The 19793-nt window shown below is 50.8% G+C and overlaps 7 protein-coding genes across 7 annotated transcripts; 3 read left to right on the forward strand and 4 right to left on the reverse strand.

Moving 5' to 3' along the window:
- Positions 1-827: 827 nt before the first annotated feature.
- Aspvir_009740 (putative NRPS-like enzyme) lies at positions 828-4166 on the forward strand (the record flags this gene model as incomplete). The annotated part of the gene is made up of 4 exons (XM_043272878.1): positions 828-1136; positions 1190-1457; positions 1521-3727; positions 3774-4166. The coding sequence occupies 4 exons, from the start codon at positions 828-830 to the stop codon at positions 4164-4166; spliced, it is 3177 nt and encodes a 1058-aa protein (XP_043128813.1).
- A 933-nt stretch (positions 4167-5099) lies between these two features.
- Aspvir_009741 (uncharacterized protein) lies at positions 5100-6635 on the reverse strand (the record flags this gene model as incomplete). Its single annotated transcript, XM_043272879.1, has 3 exons — positions 5100-6214; positions 6295-6317; positions 6367-6635. The coding sequence occupies 3 exons, from the start codon at positions 6633-6635 to the stop codon at positions 5100-5102; spliced, it is 1407 nt and encodes a 468-aa protein (XP_043128814.1).
- A 564-nt stretch (positions 6636-7199) lies between these two features.
- Positions 7200-8469, reverse strand: Aspvir_009742 (LysM peptidoglycan-binding domain-containing protein; the record flags this gene model as incomplete). Its single annotated transcript, XM_043272880.1, has 4 exons — positions 7200-7743; positions 7802-8216; positions 8272-8389; positions 8431-8469. 4 exons carry the CDS (start codon positions 8467-8469, stop codon positions 7200-7202), a joined length of 1116 nt encoding a protein of 371 aa, XP_043128815.1.
- Positions 8470-8755: 286 nt separating this feature from the next.
- On the forward strand, positions 8756-10244 carry Aspvir_009743 (uncharacterized protein; the record flags this gene model as incomplete). The annotated part of the gene is made up of 2 exons (XM_043272881.1): positions 8756-9338; positions 9376-10244. 2 exons carry the CDS (start codon positions 8756-8758, stop codon positions 10242-10244), a joined length of 1452 nt encoding a protein of 483 aa, XP_043128816.1.
- A 607-nt stretch (positions 10245-10851) lies between these two features.
- Positions 10852-11798, reverse strand: Aspvir_009744 (glycoside hydrolase family 16 protein; the record flags this gene model as incomplete). Its single annotated transcript, XM_043272882.1, has 2 exons — positions 10852-10932; positions 11022-11798. 2 exons carry the CDS (start codon positions 11796-11798, stop codon positions 10852-10854), a joined length of 858 nt encoding a protein of 285 aa, XP_043128817.1.
- A 5069-nt stretch (positions 11799-16867) lies between these two features.
- On the forward strand, positions 16868-17954 carry Aspvir_009745 (DUF3431 domain-containing protein; the record flags this gene model as incomplete). The annotated part of the gene is made up of 3 exons (XM_043272883.1): positions 16868-17030; positions 17084-17219; positions 17276-17954. The coding sequence occupies 3 exons, from the start codon at positions 16868-16870 to the stop codon at positions 17952-17954; spliced, it is 978 nt and encodes a 325-aa protein (XP_043128818.1).
- A 237-nt stretch (positions 17955-18191) lies between these two features.
- On the reverse strand, positions 18192-19472 carry Aspvir_009746 (putative GPI-anchored cell wall protein Pst1; the record flags this gene model as incomplete). Its single annotated transcript, XM_043272884.1, has 4 exons — positions 18192-18728; positions 18810-18915; positions 18968-19340; positions 19388-19472. 4 exons carry the CDS (start codon positions 19470-19472, stop codon positions 18192-18194), a joined length of 1101 nt encoding a protein of 366 aa, XP_043128819.1.
- Between the last annotated feature and the right edge of the window lie 321 nt (positions 19473-19793).

Below are 19793 nucleotides of genomic sequence, written 5' to 3' on the forward strand. Positions count from 1 at the left end.
TGCATACGGGAGATGAAAGTGGGGTGGAATATGGAGGGATGAAACCTCGCATGCTAGAACAGTGAGATGCATTATTTATGTGCCTGAAGCAGTCAAGCTAACCTGATTTGGGAATTCGTGGGATGTCACTTAAATTGAACTAGCGACGGCATAAAGCTTAGCTAATTACCCTAATTTCTGAGCGCTAAATACGCCAAGGGGGAAGATCTGCGGACCACCATAGCAATGTCCTCACTCAGCATCGCAATGTATTCCTCCATATAACACTTGCAATCATGATTCATCAACTTGTGGATTTGCAGATGCAGTACAGAGGAGTAAACCAAGTGCTTTAGGGTCGTGTCGGGATTTGTGATGCCAAACATGCGGTGAAATAGAGTGTTACAGCCAGCCATGTCCGATATTGATCGGCTACGGCATAAGAAGCAGTGCCGAATGCCGAGTTTGGGTTGCATCTTCAAAACAAGCTCATAACTAGTAGTTCTGACTAGTACTACTACCGGCTAAATTATGCACAGGTTTCCTGGCATATGTCTTGTTCAACATCCACAAAGCATGAATTGCGCAACCCTACCCCAGTGATCGACATGGGGTTCACATTGCTAACCATATTTTTGGCTTATGCACCCAATTTCGAGGATAAGACTGGGCTAATACAGTCAAGGACATAGTAATAGGCCCGAAAAGCGCAAGAATGCCATGCATGCTATTTAAGTGGCCGATCAGCTATAAAGAGTCACTTCCATGATTCTAACCATCCAACACGAATCGACTTTTCATTCAGTCTACTTTTCTTTTTCTTAATCTGACAGTAGAAACGCTTAACCATGGTGGGTGTTATTGACACCGAATCCGAGACGGTCAACGCGCCGCAAAGACTTCTCGCAACTGTCGTCGATTCTCTTGCGATTGAATGTCCTATGCGGCGATTTTGCCTGATCCCCAATGGTACAGAAGTCCACCAAGGCTTCCGCGAAGTGACTTTCAAGGACCTATGTCGCGCCGTGAATACGGTGTCTTGGTGGATGGAGAAGCATCTTGGTAGCTCAATCAAGGGAGAAACAATTGCCTATCTGGGGAGCAACGATATCCGCTACATTATCCTGATGCTTGCTTCACACAAAACAGGCTGTACGGTCAGTCTTTGGACATTGGAGATGGAATGATTGACGATTCGAATGCTGCGTAGATCTTCTTTCCTTCAACTCGGCTATCAAATGAAGCATACGATTCTGTGTTCGGAGCGACAAGATCCAAAATGCTGTTATTCAGCCCGGAGAAGCATCACCTCGTCTCAGGTTTAACCGGGCCAAGCAAATCGATCAGTTCCCTGGAAGTACCAAGTGTTGCTGAAATGCTGAATGACAATTCGAATGTGAAGAATTATGATTTCACGTCGACGTATGAGGAGATGGAAGACAAACCCGCATTCATAATCCACAGCTCCGGAACAACAGGTGAGGTGGAGAACTACTCATTCGCTTGCCCGGTTGGCTTATGATCCTATTATCTCTCTATAGGTATGCCCAAACCTGTGTCTCTTACCCATGGCTTCCTCGGCACTATCGACTACGGCGCGTTCATGCCTCGACCCTCTGGCCGCTCACCGGCCTTTTTTCAAGACCTGCTCTCGGCCGATCCCCATCCAAGCGATCTTGTCCTGTCGATTACACCATACTTCCATCTCATGGGTCTTGCGTCGTTTTTTGAATCGATATTTCACAACATCCCCTTCGTGGCAACCCCGGACCAGCCATTGTCTGTCAACCTGCTGATAGATGTCATCCGTGCAACACATCCTACTGCTACCATCCTACCGCCATCGATCCTCGAAGACATGAGCCGGTCCCAGGAGGCCCTGGAATGCCTCGGCACCTTGAAGTTCGTTTGCTATGGAGGCGCTCCGCTGGCGAAGGAGGTGGGGGACAAGCTAAGCCAGTACACCCAGGTAAGGAACCCAATCGGATCCACCGAGATGGGCATTATCAGCTCCCTTGTCCCAGAGGGAAAGGAAAACTGGGGATTCTTCGAATGGAATCCGACATATGGGATCGATATGCAGCCCGTCGCGGATGGCTTATACGAGCTAGTGATCCCTCGTGTGGAAGGTTCTCGTCTGATGCATGGGATTTTCCATACATTTCCGACTCTGAAAGAGTACAGATCCAAGGATATCTATGTGCAGCATCCGGAAATCCCGAAGCTGTGGCAATACCGTGGCCGCTTGGACGATGTTATCGTGCTCAGTAACGGAGAGAAGCTGAATCCTGTGTCATTGGAGAAGGTTGTCGAAGGGCATCCCTCTGTTCGTCGCGCTCTGGTCGTTGGACAGTGCCGATTCCAGACATGCCTGCTGATTGAACCCGCGATCGATGATCATGCTGAGAATATTGATGAACGGGATTTCGTGGATATGGTCTGGCCTTTGGTGCAGATTGCCAACAAGACCGTTCCTCGATACGGGCAGGTCTTGAAAAACATGATTCGACTTGCGTCCCCCGGAAAGCCATTCAAATTGACGCCGAAGGGCACTACCCAGCGACATGCCGTCAATGAGGACTACGCAGAGGAGATTGACGCAACGTATGCCGCGCAAGACAATCAGCTTGGGGCTGAGCTGCCATCGACGATCGACTTTGAGAGTGTGCATCGCTATGTGCATGAAGTCATTACCTCCCTCACTGGGCGATCTGATATAAAGCCTAGCGATGATCTTTTCGGCTTGGGGCTCGACTCACTACAGGCGATTCAGCTTAGCAACCTCTTCCGAAGTGCAGTCTCGTCTTACAACTCGGGGCTGAGTACGGAAAGCATTACTGTACAGAACGTTTACGCTCGACCCACCACGGATAAGCTCGCTGGTCTGCTTTTGGACGTCCTTCAGGAGCAAGCAGCGACAGTCCTGATGGAATCTCGCTCTGAAAGAATCGCCGGCCTGGTGTCCAAGTACACAGGTGATCTCCCAATTCGATCCGTTAACTCCTCCGCTCCACTGCCTCAGCTTTCGACTGTTATACTCACCGGATCGACCGGATCCTTGGGCAGTTACATTCTTTCCAGCCTATTGAACGACCCTAAAGTCGCAAAGGTATACTGTTTCAATCGGGCTGCTGATGCAGCCACTCGCCAGCATCAAGGGTTTGCCGAAAAGGGACTGGACACCTCGTTCTTGGAAGACCCTTGCAAGGTTGAATTCCTACACGTGTCCTTCGGAGACAAACGCTTTGGCCTTGGTGATTCCATGTACAGCAAACTGCTGGATACAGTTGACCTGATCATCCACAATGCGTGGAAAGTCAACTTCAATCACCCTGTCTCGTCGTTCGAAGGACCTCATATCAAAGGGGTGCGCGAATTCGTCGATTTCAGCCTCGAGAGCCGCTACAATGCCCACCTTGCCTTTGTCTCGTCAGTGAGCACAATCGCAGCATGGACGCCCTCTTCAGATGAGTCCGCTGTCCCTGAAGCGCCAATGGACACTGTGGACTCCGTGCTGAAGCAAGGATACGGCGAATCAAAGCATGTAGGGGAGAGGATCTGTTTGGAGGCGTCACGGAGATCAGGGGTGCCGACGAGCATCCTACGTGTGGGACAGATCGCTGGGCCGGATAGTCGGTTGGGGCTGTGGAATCCCCACGAGTGGCTGCCCTCCCTGGTCAAGACGTCTAAGAGTATGGGAAAAGTACCGGACGGGCTGGGTAGTTTTCTCGTGGACTGGATTGCCGTGGTGAGTCTACCTTGTCGGAAATGATCGCCAGGCTTAACAAGAATAGGACACTCTCGCCAAGATCACAATCGAAATCCTATGGAGCCGCCGGTCATCACTATCCACACAACCTCATGCCGTTTTCCATTTGACAAACCCATCACGGATTCCCTGGGCGCCCCTGATACCTGCAATCCAGGAAAGATATCATGTGAGCCTGGTGCCCCTCGCGGAATGGGTCGATGAGCTGGAACACATCCGGAATCCTTCTACCCAGGACCTTGCCGAGAAACCGGCTCTGAAGCTTCTATCTTTCTATCAGGCATTAGCTCGCAGTGCGGGTGTGCGAAATGCTGAGATCAGCGTGGAGAATTCCAAGGAAGCCAGCAGAGCCATGGCATCGCTCGGGCCGGTCTCGCTCGCTCAAATGTCCAACTGGCTAAACCAGTGGGATTTTTGAGGGTCATCGCTAGCTAGACGAGCCACTGTAGTAGTCTTTCTGAGTCACATAAAAGATTAACGACGATGAGGTAATGGGTAATGAAAGAAATCCAAAGAATGGTCTCTTCCAGCTTAATCTCATACACTTTACATGATTCAGTCTGAGTCTGGGTTAGGGCTTGTTCTGAACCGTATTTCAACAGCAACTCACAATCTCAGTTTATAGTCTCCCCCGTGCCCAATATATTGAATAACCATCATCACCTCATGCAATAACATCTACTTATACTGAAGAAGCTTCTCACAAATCTTCTAGCTCCCTGCTCTTACAGAATGAATTAGAGTTTCACTATAGGAATGTCTTAGAACTTAATATCCTCGCCCTGTTCTAGCGTCTTCATCAATGCCAGTGTTCAACGGGCAACTGATTTCACATCTCCAATGTCTGTAGACCTCACAGGATTTCACCAGGAAATGTATGTCAATTATGCGGCTGCTGTCTCGATTGTCCGTGCGTTCCTCCCCTTTCTATTGGAAAAGATGGCATTCGACTAGTCTAATCTTGTAAGGGGGTACTATGTATACCTCGTGGGATATGGCTAATACTAGTCACCTGCACAATAATCTGAAGACCCTCTGTGCGGAACCTCTCCCGCAGTGCATGATGCTCTGGGTCCTGAGGTAGGGCACGTTCCGGGGAAAAGAAACTGGCGGGTGGGGGAATGGGCCGCTGAATATGGAGTTGGGTGCTGCTTTAGGAGCCGCTTTTCCCTTCATCCTAAAATACCATGTTAACTATACTATATTAACTCTAAGCTGCGTGCCGATAAACAAAGGAGCCATATAGGAGCAGTAAACTGCTTGAAGCAGGCTTTAATGTACAGTGGCGTCCGCCGACAGATGCTCTTTCCAAAGTACCTATGGCGGTATACATGGAAGACTGAGAGGAGATTCAAGCCTTGACCATGAGCGTCCATCCAGAGGTCCACCCTCTAACTAGGATAAAGAGACAGCCGGAAAAGATGGTGAAGACCCCACCAAATACCCAAGTTCTCGTCCAACGCAAACGAGTAGAATCTGCTCCCAGAACCGCACCCGACCCAGGTCCACCAACGAGCGTACTGCATGAGATGATGCCAAAGGCCATACCAATTCTCGTCCCGATTTTCGACTTGTCCGTTGTTAACGCAGCAAGACAGACGGGCGGTAAGGCGATAAAGACACCCGAGAAGAAACCGAAAACCGCGGCGACGACGACTACACCGGCGGCACTTTTTACTGCCAGCATACAGAAGATCAAGATGCCGCAGACCAGGGCTCCTGGACCGATCAGGTTAAAAGGACCAGTCTTGTCGGATATCGCATTGGGGGCTGTTCGACCGAAGACCGAGGCCGCATTCAGAATGGGGATGAGGTAGAATGATAAACTCCGGTTGGTATAGCCGTGGACTTCACCATAAAACGAGATATAGAACAACATGACATACAGGCCGATAAAGCCCGTGATCGCACCGAAGACGAACAGGAGATAAGGCCGATCACTGAAGGCGGTGGTGTCAATCAAGGCCCGGGCTTTGGGAGGCCTGATGCGCTGCCTCATCACCAGGTTGGGGACGAGTAAGGTGGCTAGAGTGATAAACCCAATGACTCGAGTAGACCAGCCAAAGCCAATCCGGTCAATAAGTCGGTAAAAGACGATCGGATAGATGATACCACCCATCGAACTGCCCGCAGCAGCCAAACCCACGGCCAGACCGAGTCTCCTACGGAAATAGGTTGGGAGGAGGGCTATTGCCGGGTTAAAGAGTAGTCCACCGCCGATTCCGACGCAAAATCCCTGGGCCAACACAACTTGCCAATAGGTTTTGCATATACTGAGCATCATATAGCCAAAGATGATGAGGAAAGAGCCGACAGCGAGCAGTGTTCGGAGATATCCTCGGTCAAATGTCGGACCTGAGATGGCTCCGACGAAAAGGAGTAGGAAAGCTTGAATGGATCCAATCCATGCAATGTTTGAGGAAGACTGCGTGAACAATTGACCCTCTTCGTAGTATGTCTGGAAAACTGTTGGATGTAGTCAGCGAATGCACTTTGGTGGCCGCAAGGGCGTAAAGTCGGAGCTGGAAGAAAGTGAATTTACTTACTCCCAAAAGTATTCAAATTGCCCCTACGGATCACGATTAGCTTGGTTCTGCCAAGTGCTGAATGCAAAATACCATGTGTTAAAGAACAGGGAGAATCCACCAGCGACTTGAAGCCAGGCCACAAGTCCACCATCCGGTACTTCAAACATTGGCGACATGACTGGAGCAGGCGGAGTCGCATCGTTCGGTGGCTCTTGTCGTGAAGACTTTTCAAGATCGCCAGAGGTTCCAATTGGCGGCACTGCAACCTGATTGTCCGCATCGCCTGTCGGGCGACTCGGGCTGTTCTGGTTACGCCCAAGCCCATCCTCAGTGCGTCTTTTGCTTCTATATTGCGTCATATTTTGCGTTGCCACGTTTTCAGAGTCGTGGTTGTTGGATGAGGCTGGGCATTGATAGAAGGAAAACAATGAGTTCCAAGACTTCGCGCTTTACATCATACCTATAGGAATAAACTTCTGGGAAACCGGAGGGAAGCAGTTAGCCCCAAGCCCCAACAGTCCGCAATGTCCAACGTCCACTACCTATTTCGTCTGATATTGGGTCCGTTTCTAGATAGACTACAGACCATGCTCCAATCTCCATACCACTACGTACTATGTTGAATGATATGACAGGGGTACTCCCTAACTAATTAGTGTATCTCCCAATCAAACGGCGCAGCTCCCACACAAACCTCTACTAGTCCTCGACTAGTCCTCGACTAGTCCTCTACTAGTCCTCTACTTACCTCCTCCAAGCATTTTGCTAATAGAACCCTAAACATAGACTGGGTCTTAAACTGAATATGGCAGCCACACGCCTAGAACATAGTGAATACAGCCTGGCGACCACTGTCATACTTTTGCAGTTGTATGTTTTTACTCCTTTTTTTCATTTTTATTTATTTTCTTTGGGTGGTGGGCTTACCATAAGTAACAGTACTGTGTGGTTCCTGTCGGCGTGGCGGTGGGAGCTGTCAGGTAGGTAGAAGTAGTGGTGGTGGTTGTATTTGGTGCGGTGGAGTTCCAGTCCTGCATAGGAAAAACACAGTAGTAAACGCCTGGAGGAAGAGACGAGCAATCCTGGTCGATGGAGGGATTTATCGCCATAAAAAGCTCTGTGGTTATGGAGTACTGCAGGGAGATCTGCTGGCAGGTATCGCCTGCCACCACCTTGTGGTACTTGCCGCATTCCGTTGTGGTGCCGCTGGCAGTAGGACCGTCTGGGGTCACCGTTGAGGTGGCATACTGGTTAGTCTTGGTGCCGGTGGCTCCGGCGATGGTGGTGGGGGTATACTGTGCTCCCGAGGGCCCAACGCAGATGTTTGTGTCGGCGATGAGGTTGGAGCAGGCCCTGTTGATGGTGGGGTTGTACATGAAGATGTCGACGACGGAGATGCTATAGGCAGAAGCAATCGATGCGCAGGTGTCGTTGGCTTGTACTTTATAGATCGGGCTAGGCAGACACCTGTGCTTATGAGCAAGTTGTTGTACATTTTTTATCGATTACAAGTTGGATAGCTTACAAGACCTGTCCAGCTAGGAGATTGGATCCATCTGGGAAGATCCCGTTCAGCGTCTTGAGAGGTCCTGTGGGGACTCCTTGCGCCTCCGCGATGGCTTGGATATTATCACCAGCCACGGTAGTATAGAAATTGTTGGAAAGACATGTGGTATTCGACGGATCTGAGTAGTCCACGCCCGGAACCGCCGTGATGTTGGTGGCGGGGGTTTGAACCTGAGTCGGCAACGCCCCGGTCTGACATGTGTGCTGGATCGCAGCCCAGTCGGCCACGTGGTTCTCGTTGTAGTTGGAGTAGGCCGTGGCCTGCAACTGCTGGCTGAGATCCAGCACCCAAGGGGAGCACAGCTGGTCTCTGGAGAGAGTTGTCAGGGACGTGTCCGTCTCTCCGAGCATTGTTTGGATGTTTCCAATCTCATCTATAGAGTATTAGCATTTCAGCCTCGTTCACTATCTCTGGGGTAGTTGTCTCACTCGTGCAATAGACTCCCGTCTTGGGGTCCTTGAGACAAGTGCGGTTGTAGGTGGCCCAGAGAATATCTCCCGCCCAAACGGCCGGTATACCGTCCCAAGGCTGAGGATCTTTTGCACACTGCTCAGAAACAGTGTTGTGGTACGTTGTAAGAGATGTACCGCAGGTACTTTGGCACAGTTGGTCCTGGAATGTATCATTTCAGGGGCAGCCGAGCGCGGAGGATAGTCAGGATGATAATGATGAGGTATAGTAGAGATTCGATTACGCAGAACGGCAGGGGAACCCAGGGGATCCTGGTTGAAATCAATCTATTAGTAGAAAGTGTCGAAAAACGAAAATATAAAATCCCAAACATGGAGGAAGAATGTGACGTAGGGCTCAGGCACAGCTACCTATTTCGGGTGAACGTACCCCCGATCTTGTAGTATATAAGTATCGACTCTCGCCCACGGACCCTCCCATTATCCATCCATCTTAAACATCATGTCCTACCAACTTACCCCCGACGATATCGACAACTCGCGGGATGATGAACCCCCCGCCAGCCGCGCCGCCAAGAACCCCAACCCCGCCGTCCTCCAGGCTCTCCTGGCCTATTACAATGAGATATGCCAGGATGCACCAACAAACCTGCGGCGCCATAATCTTGAGCGCTACTCCCCCAACGCCAGCGTCTCCGGCGCTATCTGGGGCATTTACGAGACCCCCCTAACGGCCGCTATACGGGCAAACCTCCCACACAACATCCAGACTCTTCTCAAGGCAGGCGCTGACCCCAGCGGCATCAGCGCCTTTGAATTGAGTGATTATGCGGTGCGGTTTATCCGCGGCCGGGATCCCAAGATCGACACGTCTAGTTTCGCTCATTGTCCGCCCCGCGCGACTGTCTTGGCCGGTGCCCATGGGAAAGGGATTACAGCGCAGACTGCGCCGTTGACGGCAGCGGAAATTGAGGAGCGGCGGGGGGGGGCTTCCACGGTTCTGGACCGAGCCGAATGTTCCCGCTCAGCGCTTGCGGATGAATGCGGCCTTGACGGCGCTGGAGGTGGCGGCGGGGATGGGGGATGTAAGTGGATTGGATGCTCTGCGGGCGGCGGGGGCAGATGAGTCTGCTTGGTTGACGCAGGAGGGTGAGGAGGAGGGGGGCGAGATGGTTGAACTTTCCAAGGAGGCAGGGGAAGCTCTGTCCGCGCTCTCGACCTCCTCGCCGGTTCATCAGGCTCTCCAGGCCGGACGGCTAGATATGCTGCGCCATCTCCTGGCGGGGTGCGGGTACTCGCCTAACTACCGCCCCCGCGCGGCGCCCACCGTCGCTCTCCCACCTGCGTCGTTTGCGATTGCGCGCTGCGATCTGCGTAACCCTGGTGTGCAGAGGTGTCTGGTCGAGTTACTGGCACATCCGAAATTGAACCTGTGCCTCCGCACCCCGGTTTTTGACGTGCATGTGCTCCATTTTGCGGCCGCGAGATATGATCCAGATCTACTTGGGTGGTTGGCGGGCCATATACCCGGTGGACTGAAAGCTGCTGGGACGACGGCGCTGGGCCATACGCTGCTGCATATCGCTTGCCTGCCGCTGACGGCGGACCAGATTGTGAGCAGGAATCCGGCCCTGGCGAAGAGTATCCACTGCGCGCGCACGTTGGATACGGCTTGGTTGCCACATCGATTGCCGAGTCCGCTGCATATGCGGTTCGCCAGTCCGGGGCAGCTAGGGGGTAATCCCCGGCCGATGAGTGAAAGTGAGCAGAGGGGGTTGAGTGAAACGGTTGGGGTGATTTTGGAGGATGGAGCGGTCGATGTGAGGGCTCAAGATACGGATGGGAATACGGCGTTGCATTACTTAGCCGGGACGTTGAACATGGACGAGGAGGTTGTGCGCATGGTTCGGGGGATGGAAATGGCGGAGGGGCTTTGGGAAAGAGTGAGAAACGAAGCCGGGTTTACGCCGGGGGAGTTGTGGGGGGAGTAATTGCCTATATACAAGTCTCAATCGCTGCGAGCTGGCATGTCTCCGCACTGCATGCGCTGGGCAGCCGCACAATATTCCTTAGCTGAGCCGCCGGATGAGCGATGTGCTGGTGCAGCAATATCATGGACGTCTTGTGTGTGACATGTGCCAGGTCAGATTTGGGTCCATTTTGACAACAGCCTTGTCGCGGGAGACCAGAGAGTCTTTGTATTTGCTAGGGAGGAAGTTTTTCTAGCTACCCTGTTTAGTCTCGATATATCTCGCATATAACTGTATTGAATATAAAGAGACAAAACTTACTGAACCAGCCTCAAGTCCAGCTCCCTCGCTCCGACATTGACATTTTACAATCGGCTGATGGATTCGATGGTATAAAAAAAAGCTCTCGTCGTCGTCGTCATACAATAGTATTGGTTCATATCGTCAGGCTGCCTCGCCCAATGGGCGATGTGAAGATTGTAATCGTTATGATAAAACGAGTGTGGTATATACAAAAGCGAGCGTATGTAGACATGTTCAAAACAAATGCAATAAAAACAAGTATGTACAGACTGGCTAGGACCCGAAGGCAATCGTACGCTACCACAAGCATAACAGACAACAAGTTTCAAGACGTATAGACGGCGACATAGGCGACCTCCATCATGCTGCCGTAACCGTCGAGGGTGGCTGAGTTAGGATTACCAGGCTATAAGGGTTAAAGATACTTCACGTCAGCACTCCCACCTTCTAGACATTCGGAAAAGTGCAAAACTTAAGGAGAATCTCTAAACGTACCCAGATGCCGCCAACAGCCACGTTGAGGATGAAGTACAGCGGGTCATGACACAGCGTGGCCCAAACGCTCGAGTCGCCAATCTGGGAACCAGTGAGCTGGTGGAACAACTGGCCGTCCATGTACCAGGTAATGGTCTCGGACTGCCAGGTAGACGGGGTGCGGTCCCAGATCATGCGCCACGTATGCCACGACTGATCAGGGATGGTGATGCTTCCCCCAAGGCCATTGGACTCGTGACAGATACCGCCCGGATAGACGTCGCAGTGGGCGGTGCCGTAACCCGTCAACTGGCCATCGATGGTCTCGAGGATGTCAAGTTCACCGCACTCGGGCCATGGGGTTCCCGAGCGGATCGAGTTGCCCAGGGTCCAGAAAGCCGGCCAGATCCCCTGTTTGGCAGAGGTGGGGTTGCTGCCGAACCGGATATCGGCCTCGGCGAGCGTGCGCTTCCCTGCGCTAGGTGTGAAGACGTACTTGCTCTCGAGCCGGCCGGATGTCCACCCCCCGGACACGGAACTGTCTTTCCAAGGCACTATCTGCAGAGTGTTGCCGCCGCTGAGCTGAACGTTCGCGTTCGAACTGGTGTACGTCTCCAGCTCGCCATTCAGCCCCAGGTACCCTGTGATTATGTTCCAATTGTTAGAGTTGGGAGATGTCCCCGCCGAGCCGCCGAAGCTATCGCTCCACTGCAGCGTGTACCCTGAGTACGATGGGGGTGCCCAGGCCGAGACCAACGAGGCCAGGGCGGGGAGGAAACAAGCATATCGGCAGTACATTTGTAAGGAAGGGGATGGTACAAGGCAGAAGCAGGTGTGTATGTACAATATGGGAAGGTGGGAATATTCAGGATACTATGTGCATGAGGAGAGTATGTCGGCCAAACGAGACTGACAACAGCAGAGGTTGTTTATATACCTCAAATGCCTGGCGAGGGACTTCAAATACAGGTGTCCAGGGTGACTGTGGCAGATGATGTTATCATGGGCTTCACATATATTACGACTGGAACACGACGATGCTACCCACCAGGTAGGCAGAGTAACGTTAATCAACACCGGCCTTCTATCCCTGTATCCCATCGTGCTGTCGCCTTGGGCCAGCTGTTGACTCCTGAGGCGGCCATTGCATGAGTAGATACTGATGCCACCCTACCATCATACCCCCATGTATTTCAAGACGAAGCCAAGTCAATAACCAAGAGACAGACGATATAGGGTACCTTTTCTCTTACACCTCGAGACTCATGGCGGCATATCCAAGACGGTTGGGTGGAAAACTCCATGTCCACGAGCAGTGGCGCGTGGCCCTGGCATAATGGCAGAAGTAATACTAGAATCCCTACTACTAGAACATTTAAGAATTCCCCGTAAAATCTTAGCGAATCGTAGCCACTCCGCGCCTCACTAAATTGAGGGCGTCGGCATGAGGACGTCGGCATTATTGCAGGAGTGAGGAAGGCTGAAGCTAATGATTCTTATTGCAGCCTAGAGAGAAAGTCAGAGAGAAGAAACACGAACACCGACTGGTCGCTGCGCGCGACAGAGCTGATCAGGGGCTCAGATGCTAAAACACCTGAATGTTCTCCTCGACAAATGGCCTTGGAAGCGTAGGTGCGAAGTACCGAACCGTGTGACCCTAAGATATAGGTAGATAGCCTGCTGATATTAGGGCCAGTGGTCACCCGGTCATTGGCCTTGGACAAACTGGGACGGCATCTTCTCGATTATCTCTCTATACTACTCTATTGGGTAGATAACTTAGTGGAAACTTTAACGTGCTACCTAGCATGGGACGGGTTTGGCTAAGTTGTAAGCCAACCACAACCCAGCCCACATGGGTTTCAACTTAATCACAACCTATAACTAAGGTAGTTAATATGACTCGGTTACACCATTTCTGTCTGCCCTTCGAGGAGTCAGCTAGTATCCAGTCATGTCAAAGTCGTTAAGGTTATGCGTGAGTGGCCAATCAGAACGCATTACCATCACTGGTCTATACTCTATAATGTACTCGTGTGCGTTACTAGCAGAGCCACAACTACTAGAAAGCCCACTGGGCAGGAGGCAAGTTGCATATATCACTAGTCACAGACTTATGGCGGTATCCAGAGCATGGGAGGACGGTGGACTGCTACGTGAAGTAATATAAAAAAGGGGTGGTCAACATAGCAAGGTAGTATCGTCATAAGACAATCTAAGTAGAAATAAAGTTCGATCCTAATTTCTTAGAGGATGACCACATCGCTAATCAAATAATATTAATATGTCTTTCTCGTCCTTTTATATAATAGCTTAATGAACAAGCTTTTCTTTCCCGAGACAAATATTGCCACCTCCTTCCCTATGGTGAGGCTATACCCAGACTGCCAAACCAAAGGCTATTATGTTGCATACAGGTTTTCCTGGCGGATTTTCTGTAGATTCATGTATAGTGCATAGGCAGTCAGTCAGAAGTTATGCACCGTCCCTACACCTTTAAGGGGTGGATGATTAGCTGTGACATCCCATGTAAGAGGCAGTTACAGGATGTAGTATTCAATATATTAAAAAACGGAGTAAAGGGGGTGACTATAAGAGTATGATAATTATCCAGCAATGAGCAAGTAGTTTTCTGCAGGAAGGAAAATAAAAAGAGGGTAGTGACTTGGCTGCATAATGCCCTCGTGTCCAAATATGCAAGTTTCCCGCATAGATTAATCAATGAGGGGTTAATTCATCAATTTAGAGCCTTTCCCCTTTTAGCCGTTCTGGCCGCCTCTGCAAGCATCGACGTTACCTCAGATCGGCTTCTATTACTCTCTATGTTTATTATCCCGAAGTCAGGAGATCACCAACTGCCGGGCTATGTTCCCGATGAGACTCATTTCGGAGTAGGCCTACCTTAGCATAACAATTCTCCCAGGACAGTACTCGAGGCACCTAAGCGCTCAAACCCGACTCCAAATGCTGCGTGGCACCCTTGCAGTGTATACTCAAAGCACGTACTCTTTTCACTCTCAAACAGAGAAGGAGATCCGCGTTGTGGATCTTGCGACTGGTCGATCGTATGTGTCACTGAGAATCCCAACGCCAGATCACCTCAATGGGTATCAAGAAGTAATCAGCTGATATGGCTTGAATGGCTGGAAAACGGAAACACAGACTTGGTGGTCGGCGACGCACAGTGCACGACCACTGAGCTCTATAAGCCGGCACAGTCCCCGGCCAAGCCTTTGACCTCAAGGTGACTGGGCAACTGCCGTTTCGAGAGGACGACGAGAATGATCTCGCGTTTGTGATCAGTGGCAGGGCGAATCCAGATGGTTCTCTAGTGAATCTGAAACAAATTGCGGAACTCACTGGCCATAGCAGTGGCCACAACACTGGCCATTTCTACACCACCTTTCCTGTGAGAGATGATTGCTCGTATGTAAGCGGATTAAAGAACTCCATCTGGAATGGATCTCTGCGAAGAGGATCTAGGCCAGGGAGTTGGTATAGTATCTCAGGCATTTCTAATCTCATGTTATTCGCGGGACTAGAGGGATTAGAGTCGCCATCTCACCTTTGGGAGGGGAAGAGAGCTCGCGTGAATTTGAAATTCACCCCTTGGTCATGGTATTTGTTGCCAGGGATCGAGAAGTCAACAGTGCTACTCATACAGCATGCTCATGCTATGTGCAACCCGTGGAACGCTGGGGTCAGCAAAACAGAGACCCTTTCTATCAAGCATGGCGGTATAAGGGATTAGGAGGGCAATATCATCATTGGCAGTGGACAAGTCACAAGAAGATCGACCCATTGTCTTCCTATCCCAGACGAGAGATGGATATACGGCCGACAAGAATCGCATCATATACATACCTGTTCCATATACGAAAAGACATGCGAGATATTCGCATCTGCTGATGGCAATGGGCTATGGGATCTTAGCCCATGCGCCATCTCGTTTGGGAGCAACGGCACGCTTCTTATCCAGGCTGAGCTGAATGGGCGGATCATGCTGTATCATCTTGAACTGGGCCGTCACTATGATCAATTACGTCCTGAGGCATTGAGATTGGTTGATCCATGGTGTTTTGGATCCATTGTGCATGCGACACCCGTGCGATTGGATTCATCAAGAATCCTCATCACTCACAGCAGTCTAGTCGAGACCCTACCTGGAATATCTTTGACCTGGCCGCTCCAACTGAATCTCCAAAAATGTTGTCTGCGAGTCGCGCAACGGATGAAGCTCTCTAAGAGACAGGTCAATGTGATTTGGTCATACAGTCGCCATATCCAATGACTGCACCCTTGCCTGTCCCTCAAGCAAGTCGGGTAGTGGCAGTAGCTGTGGGTACAAGCAAAGGAGCAGAGGCCGTGTCCTCGCCGACCCGGAGAAGCCAGATCTGTTATATCCTCTTTGACCAGCAGCTCCATCGAAGAAGTTAAGATAATTATATGTCCACTGGAGATGCCATAATCTATACAACTGTTTTCAGGTGATGGAGTATCTGTGATAGTGGAACCTAATTCTTATTGTTGTATTTCAGAGGAAGATTGATTGTTATTATTCTTATCTAAAATGTTGAGGGTTTATATACAAGATGAACATCAGATTGATTTTCCAAACAATCTCTTCTATACATAATAAATTCCGTACACAAAGCTCTGTTATCTACTTAATCAAGCCTCAATTTATAACATCTTGAAGCAAAGGCATTATCCATTATTATGTAAGAGCTAATAAACACCCAGACAGCGTAGTATCATCTGCCATGGGTCCTACGTATTATGTTAACAATCATATGATGCTGAGCTGTTTATTCTCCCTTAACTAGTATTCCCACTCAGCCCAGTTTGAATTAGTAATTATGGTAACTCATATACTAGCAAGGGAACTCCTTTGCATTCACGTTATGGTATGAGAAAAACTGACGATCCAGGAAACCTATACCAAGGCACCATCAGATACTGCTGCAGATCGATGATTTAGAAATTAGAGATCTCCCATCGGTAAAGTTCGCTTAAGATGCTTCCCGACAAGCGAAACCCACTCATGAGTCAGGAGTCCCGACTCAGGATGTTCACTCAAAATGGTAAACATAGGCTGTAACTAAAACAGTAGAACGGTAGAACCTTAATTTTTCTTGATACGACACAGGTAGAAGCATAGACAGCCAATCTGAACATCTGGGTTTGTTGCACAGGGAATGGGACAGTGCTCAGGGAACAGCTTTTGGGAGGCTTAGAAGTTAGAAGCTTAGAGGCTACTTAATATATTGATATTAAGATTTGAGACATCCTGACTTTTATTCCGAAAATGGAATAAAGATCAAGGGACCTAGCATTGAGGCGCAGAGGCCCTGACGTGATTGGGTGAGGCTGGATCATCAAATGGACCCGTCAGATCCGGCTGGATCAGGAAGCTTTCGGGGTGGCTTTGAACGTTAACCTTGGCCAATCACAGCCGAGTCTGTTGTTCGGGACGCAAGGTAGATCAGTAAAATTGCAACAAACAGATCCACCATCTTCATGACTGGTCAGGTCTTAGGTGCCGGCATATGCTTGCACCAATAGGTTGATCCCCAGGTATGGCGCAGGCCACTGAGCGGTTGCGGCGTTGCTTTTCCAGCATTTTTCCCTGGTGCTATGGAGTTTACAAGTACCTATTACGCAGTAGACAGGCAAAGGTGGTTACTAAATGGTCTTGACCACGATGAAAATGCTGACTTGTAGTTGGCCCTGCATGACAAGGATGATTATAGCGATGGCACCTCGCGTAAGCGCCAGTTGACCTGTCTTATTCCGAATCTACTTTCAGTTTGAACCGTGGACGTCCCCTGTCCGCTGCATTGTCTTCTCCCTTGATCCTCCTGGATATGAAGCAGATATTGCCGCTGAAAACAGATCCAATGTCAAAACGACGGCTGTCCAGATGGCCGGCCCGCCGCACAACAGTCACAACCTGCACAGCGCTGATCTGTCTTTGGCTCTTCACCTTAATATTGTATCGTCGGGGAGATTTTGCGCTGGAGCCTGACGGTGAGTTTGCAGTTGCACCCCTTTGTAAATAGGCAGCCACACTGACTGGCTAGAATTCGACCAACACTCCGTGACACAGCAACTCGCCGACATCACCAAGACATACTCATCCAACAGCACTATCGCGCTGGTACTAGCCGCGACACAATCGGAAGATCTCACCTGGCTGCTGAATTACTGCCGTGACCAGTACGTCGTACTCGTCCTTAAACCCAACCATATACTAATACCCGAGAACAAAACAGCGACGCCATCCCCTTCATCTACACCACCGACCCCAAACCCGCTCCGTACCTGCTCGTCCCCCACACCACCCGCGGCCGCGAAGCAGCCGCCTACCTCTCCTACGTCGTCGACTTCTACGACCGACTCCCCCCCTACAGCATCTTCATCCACTCCAAGCAAGACCAATGGCACAACGACCTCTTCGGCCCCAAAACCAGCGTCGCGCTGCGCAATCTCCGCATCGAGGCCGTGTCCGCACAGGGCTACGTCAACCTCCGCTGCGAACACGACCCGGGCTGTCCGACGAACGTGCACCCGTGGTCCCCGACGCAGATCGATATCGATAAGAAGGATATCCGCGCGTACTTTCCCCAGGTGTACCAGACGCTGTTTGGCGTCGGCACGGAGCGCGTCCCCGAGCATATCGGGAATGTCTGCTGCGGGCAGTTTGCCGTCACCAGGGAGCGGATCCGGCAGCGTCCGAAGCGGGACTATGAGCGCATGCTGGCGTGGGCAGCGGAGACGGACCTGACGGATAGCTTTGGGGTGGGGTGGGTGTTTGAGAAGGTCTGGCATGTGGTTTTTGGCATGGAGGATATCTATTGTCCGCGCTTTGAGCAGTGTCGGTGTGATGTGTATGGGTGGTGTGGGCCGTTGGCCAATGGGGAGACACTGCAGGCAGTGAGGGCGCAGACCTAGCTGGGGTTTATGTATATAGCTGGATATGACCGTATAGATGGTTTGGATATTTCATACTTAAACAGCATATACTGCGTTCATCTTGCTAATGTTGATGTTGGAAGAATGGCTGGCATCTACTTCATTAAAGGATTGCGCCTGGCAAGACAATTTGTACCGTTGTTCATTGTCTACTTGGCATACAACTATGGACATGCCATAATCATTATTCGCGGTTGATAGGCTACTGATGATTGCTCATTCCACCTCCAACCAGCTCATAGGCAGGAGTTTGCGGCCTTGTTCGACCGGTCCCCACCTCGTATACATTCCCGCTGTCCAGAATCGGTACTTCCAGGCTGTGGCGCCGGGGGCGGGATATGATGTAAGAATAACGTGGGATCGGACGTGACTCTTCGGTGGGAACGGAGCCCGAGGATACTGATGGATCGGAGCCAGGAAGTAATGATACAGGAACAGACATTCTCTCGGATCCGGGGAGGAAAGATGCTGGAACAGAGGATCTCGCGTCTGCGGCTGGTGGTGGGGACAGTGGTTTTCGGGGGAACTTGACCCCTTGAGTGGATTAATTACAACAGTACTCCTCTCCACGGCCTCTTGGGGCGGCGTGGGCTTTGGAGTCGGCTTTTCTGTCTTGCTAGGGAGGCCGGTGAGACCTGGTATTGGCGGTGTGGCAACCTCTAATATTAGCTTTTCTGTTCGTCGATTCTGCTGGCGCTTTCGACGGCGGATGAACAGCCAAAGGACGATCACCACTGCCACGGCGATTCCGGCCTTTTAACCCGTGCTGAGTCCATCGCTGCTGGATGACTTGTTGCTTTTACCGGTCGTGCATGAGTACGTGTTTTGGAATACATTGTCCTCTCCAGACCGTTGACCATCCAAACTTGAGCAGTTGAAGGTGCCTGAGCTATGGATCGTAAAAGGTCCGCTGACTGTGCCAAGGTTCGAGAAGGAGATCCTACGCCTCGTCAGGTCTGTGCGAAGTGCAGGGAGAAAATGCCTGAACGGACCGATTGAAATCACCAGAGACGGTCAGCCCCCCTCTGACCTCATCCAGGTCACTCAACGACAGGTCTTTCAGATTTCGATTGTTCTCCACTTTGATGTCTCCTCCAACGGTCGGTAAGTTGGACATTGCGATTTGATTGAGCGCATCATTGTTGGCCACAGTCAATGTTCCAGTGACGGTCCTCAGGTCCGACGCTACCAAGGAACTGAGGTTCGAAGCTCCATGAACTGTAAGAGGGCCCTGGATTGCCTCGACTCCATGGAGGTTGATAGTCCCGCTCGCAGACTTCGTCATGGTCACACTACCGCGGACGGTTTGACAGGAGGCGATGGAGTCTGCATCTGCTTGCGATGTAATGCTCACATTGGTGTTGCCTGATTGTTCAGCCGTCGATCAAGTACGGACAGACATTTCAACTTACATCTTGGGTTTAAATCGGAATCTTCGTCGTTATCGGCTGCAACGCGCCGCAGCGCTAGGAGCAGACAGAAGAAAAGCGGTCTCATCTGGTATGCCTCAGAGATGGGATATCAGATCTTGACAATTGAACAGCATCATGAACAAAAATTATCTATCATTGAACGGGAAAGCTCGCATAGATAACCGTCCAGATGAATAACCAACCAATGCAGGCCCTAAGACCGGCTGTGGCTGAGCCATGCTCTTTAGGATTGGCACTACGGACATCCTGACTTTTTGAACAGATCTCATAGGCCTGCGGACTGATGGAATCCAGTCTGGTGCGAGTCAGGCGTAGATCAGCGGCTGTTACTTAAAGACACACTACGGGGTAGTTCCTCTCAGGGTCCGCTCGTCCCAGTTCCAAC

The sequence above is a fragment of the Aspergillus viridinutans genome, assembly GCF_018404265.1.
Source record: "Aspergillus viridinutans IFM 47045 DNA, scaffold_9, whole genome shotgun sequence".
NCBI lineage: Eukaryota > Fungi > Ascomycota > Eurotiomycetes > Eurotiales > Aspergillaceae > Aspergillus > Aspergillus viridinutans.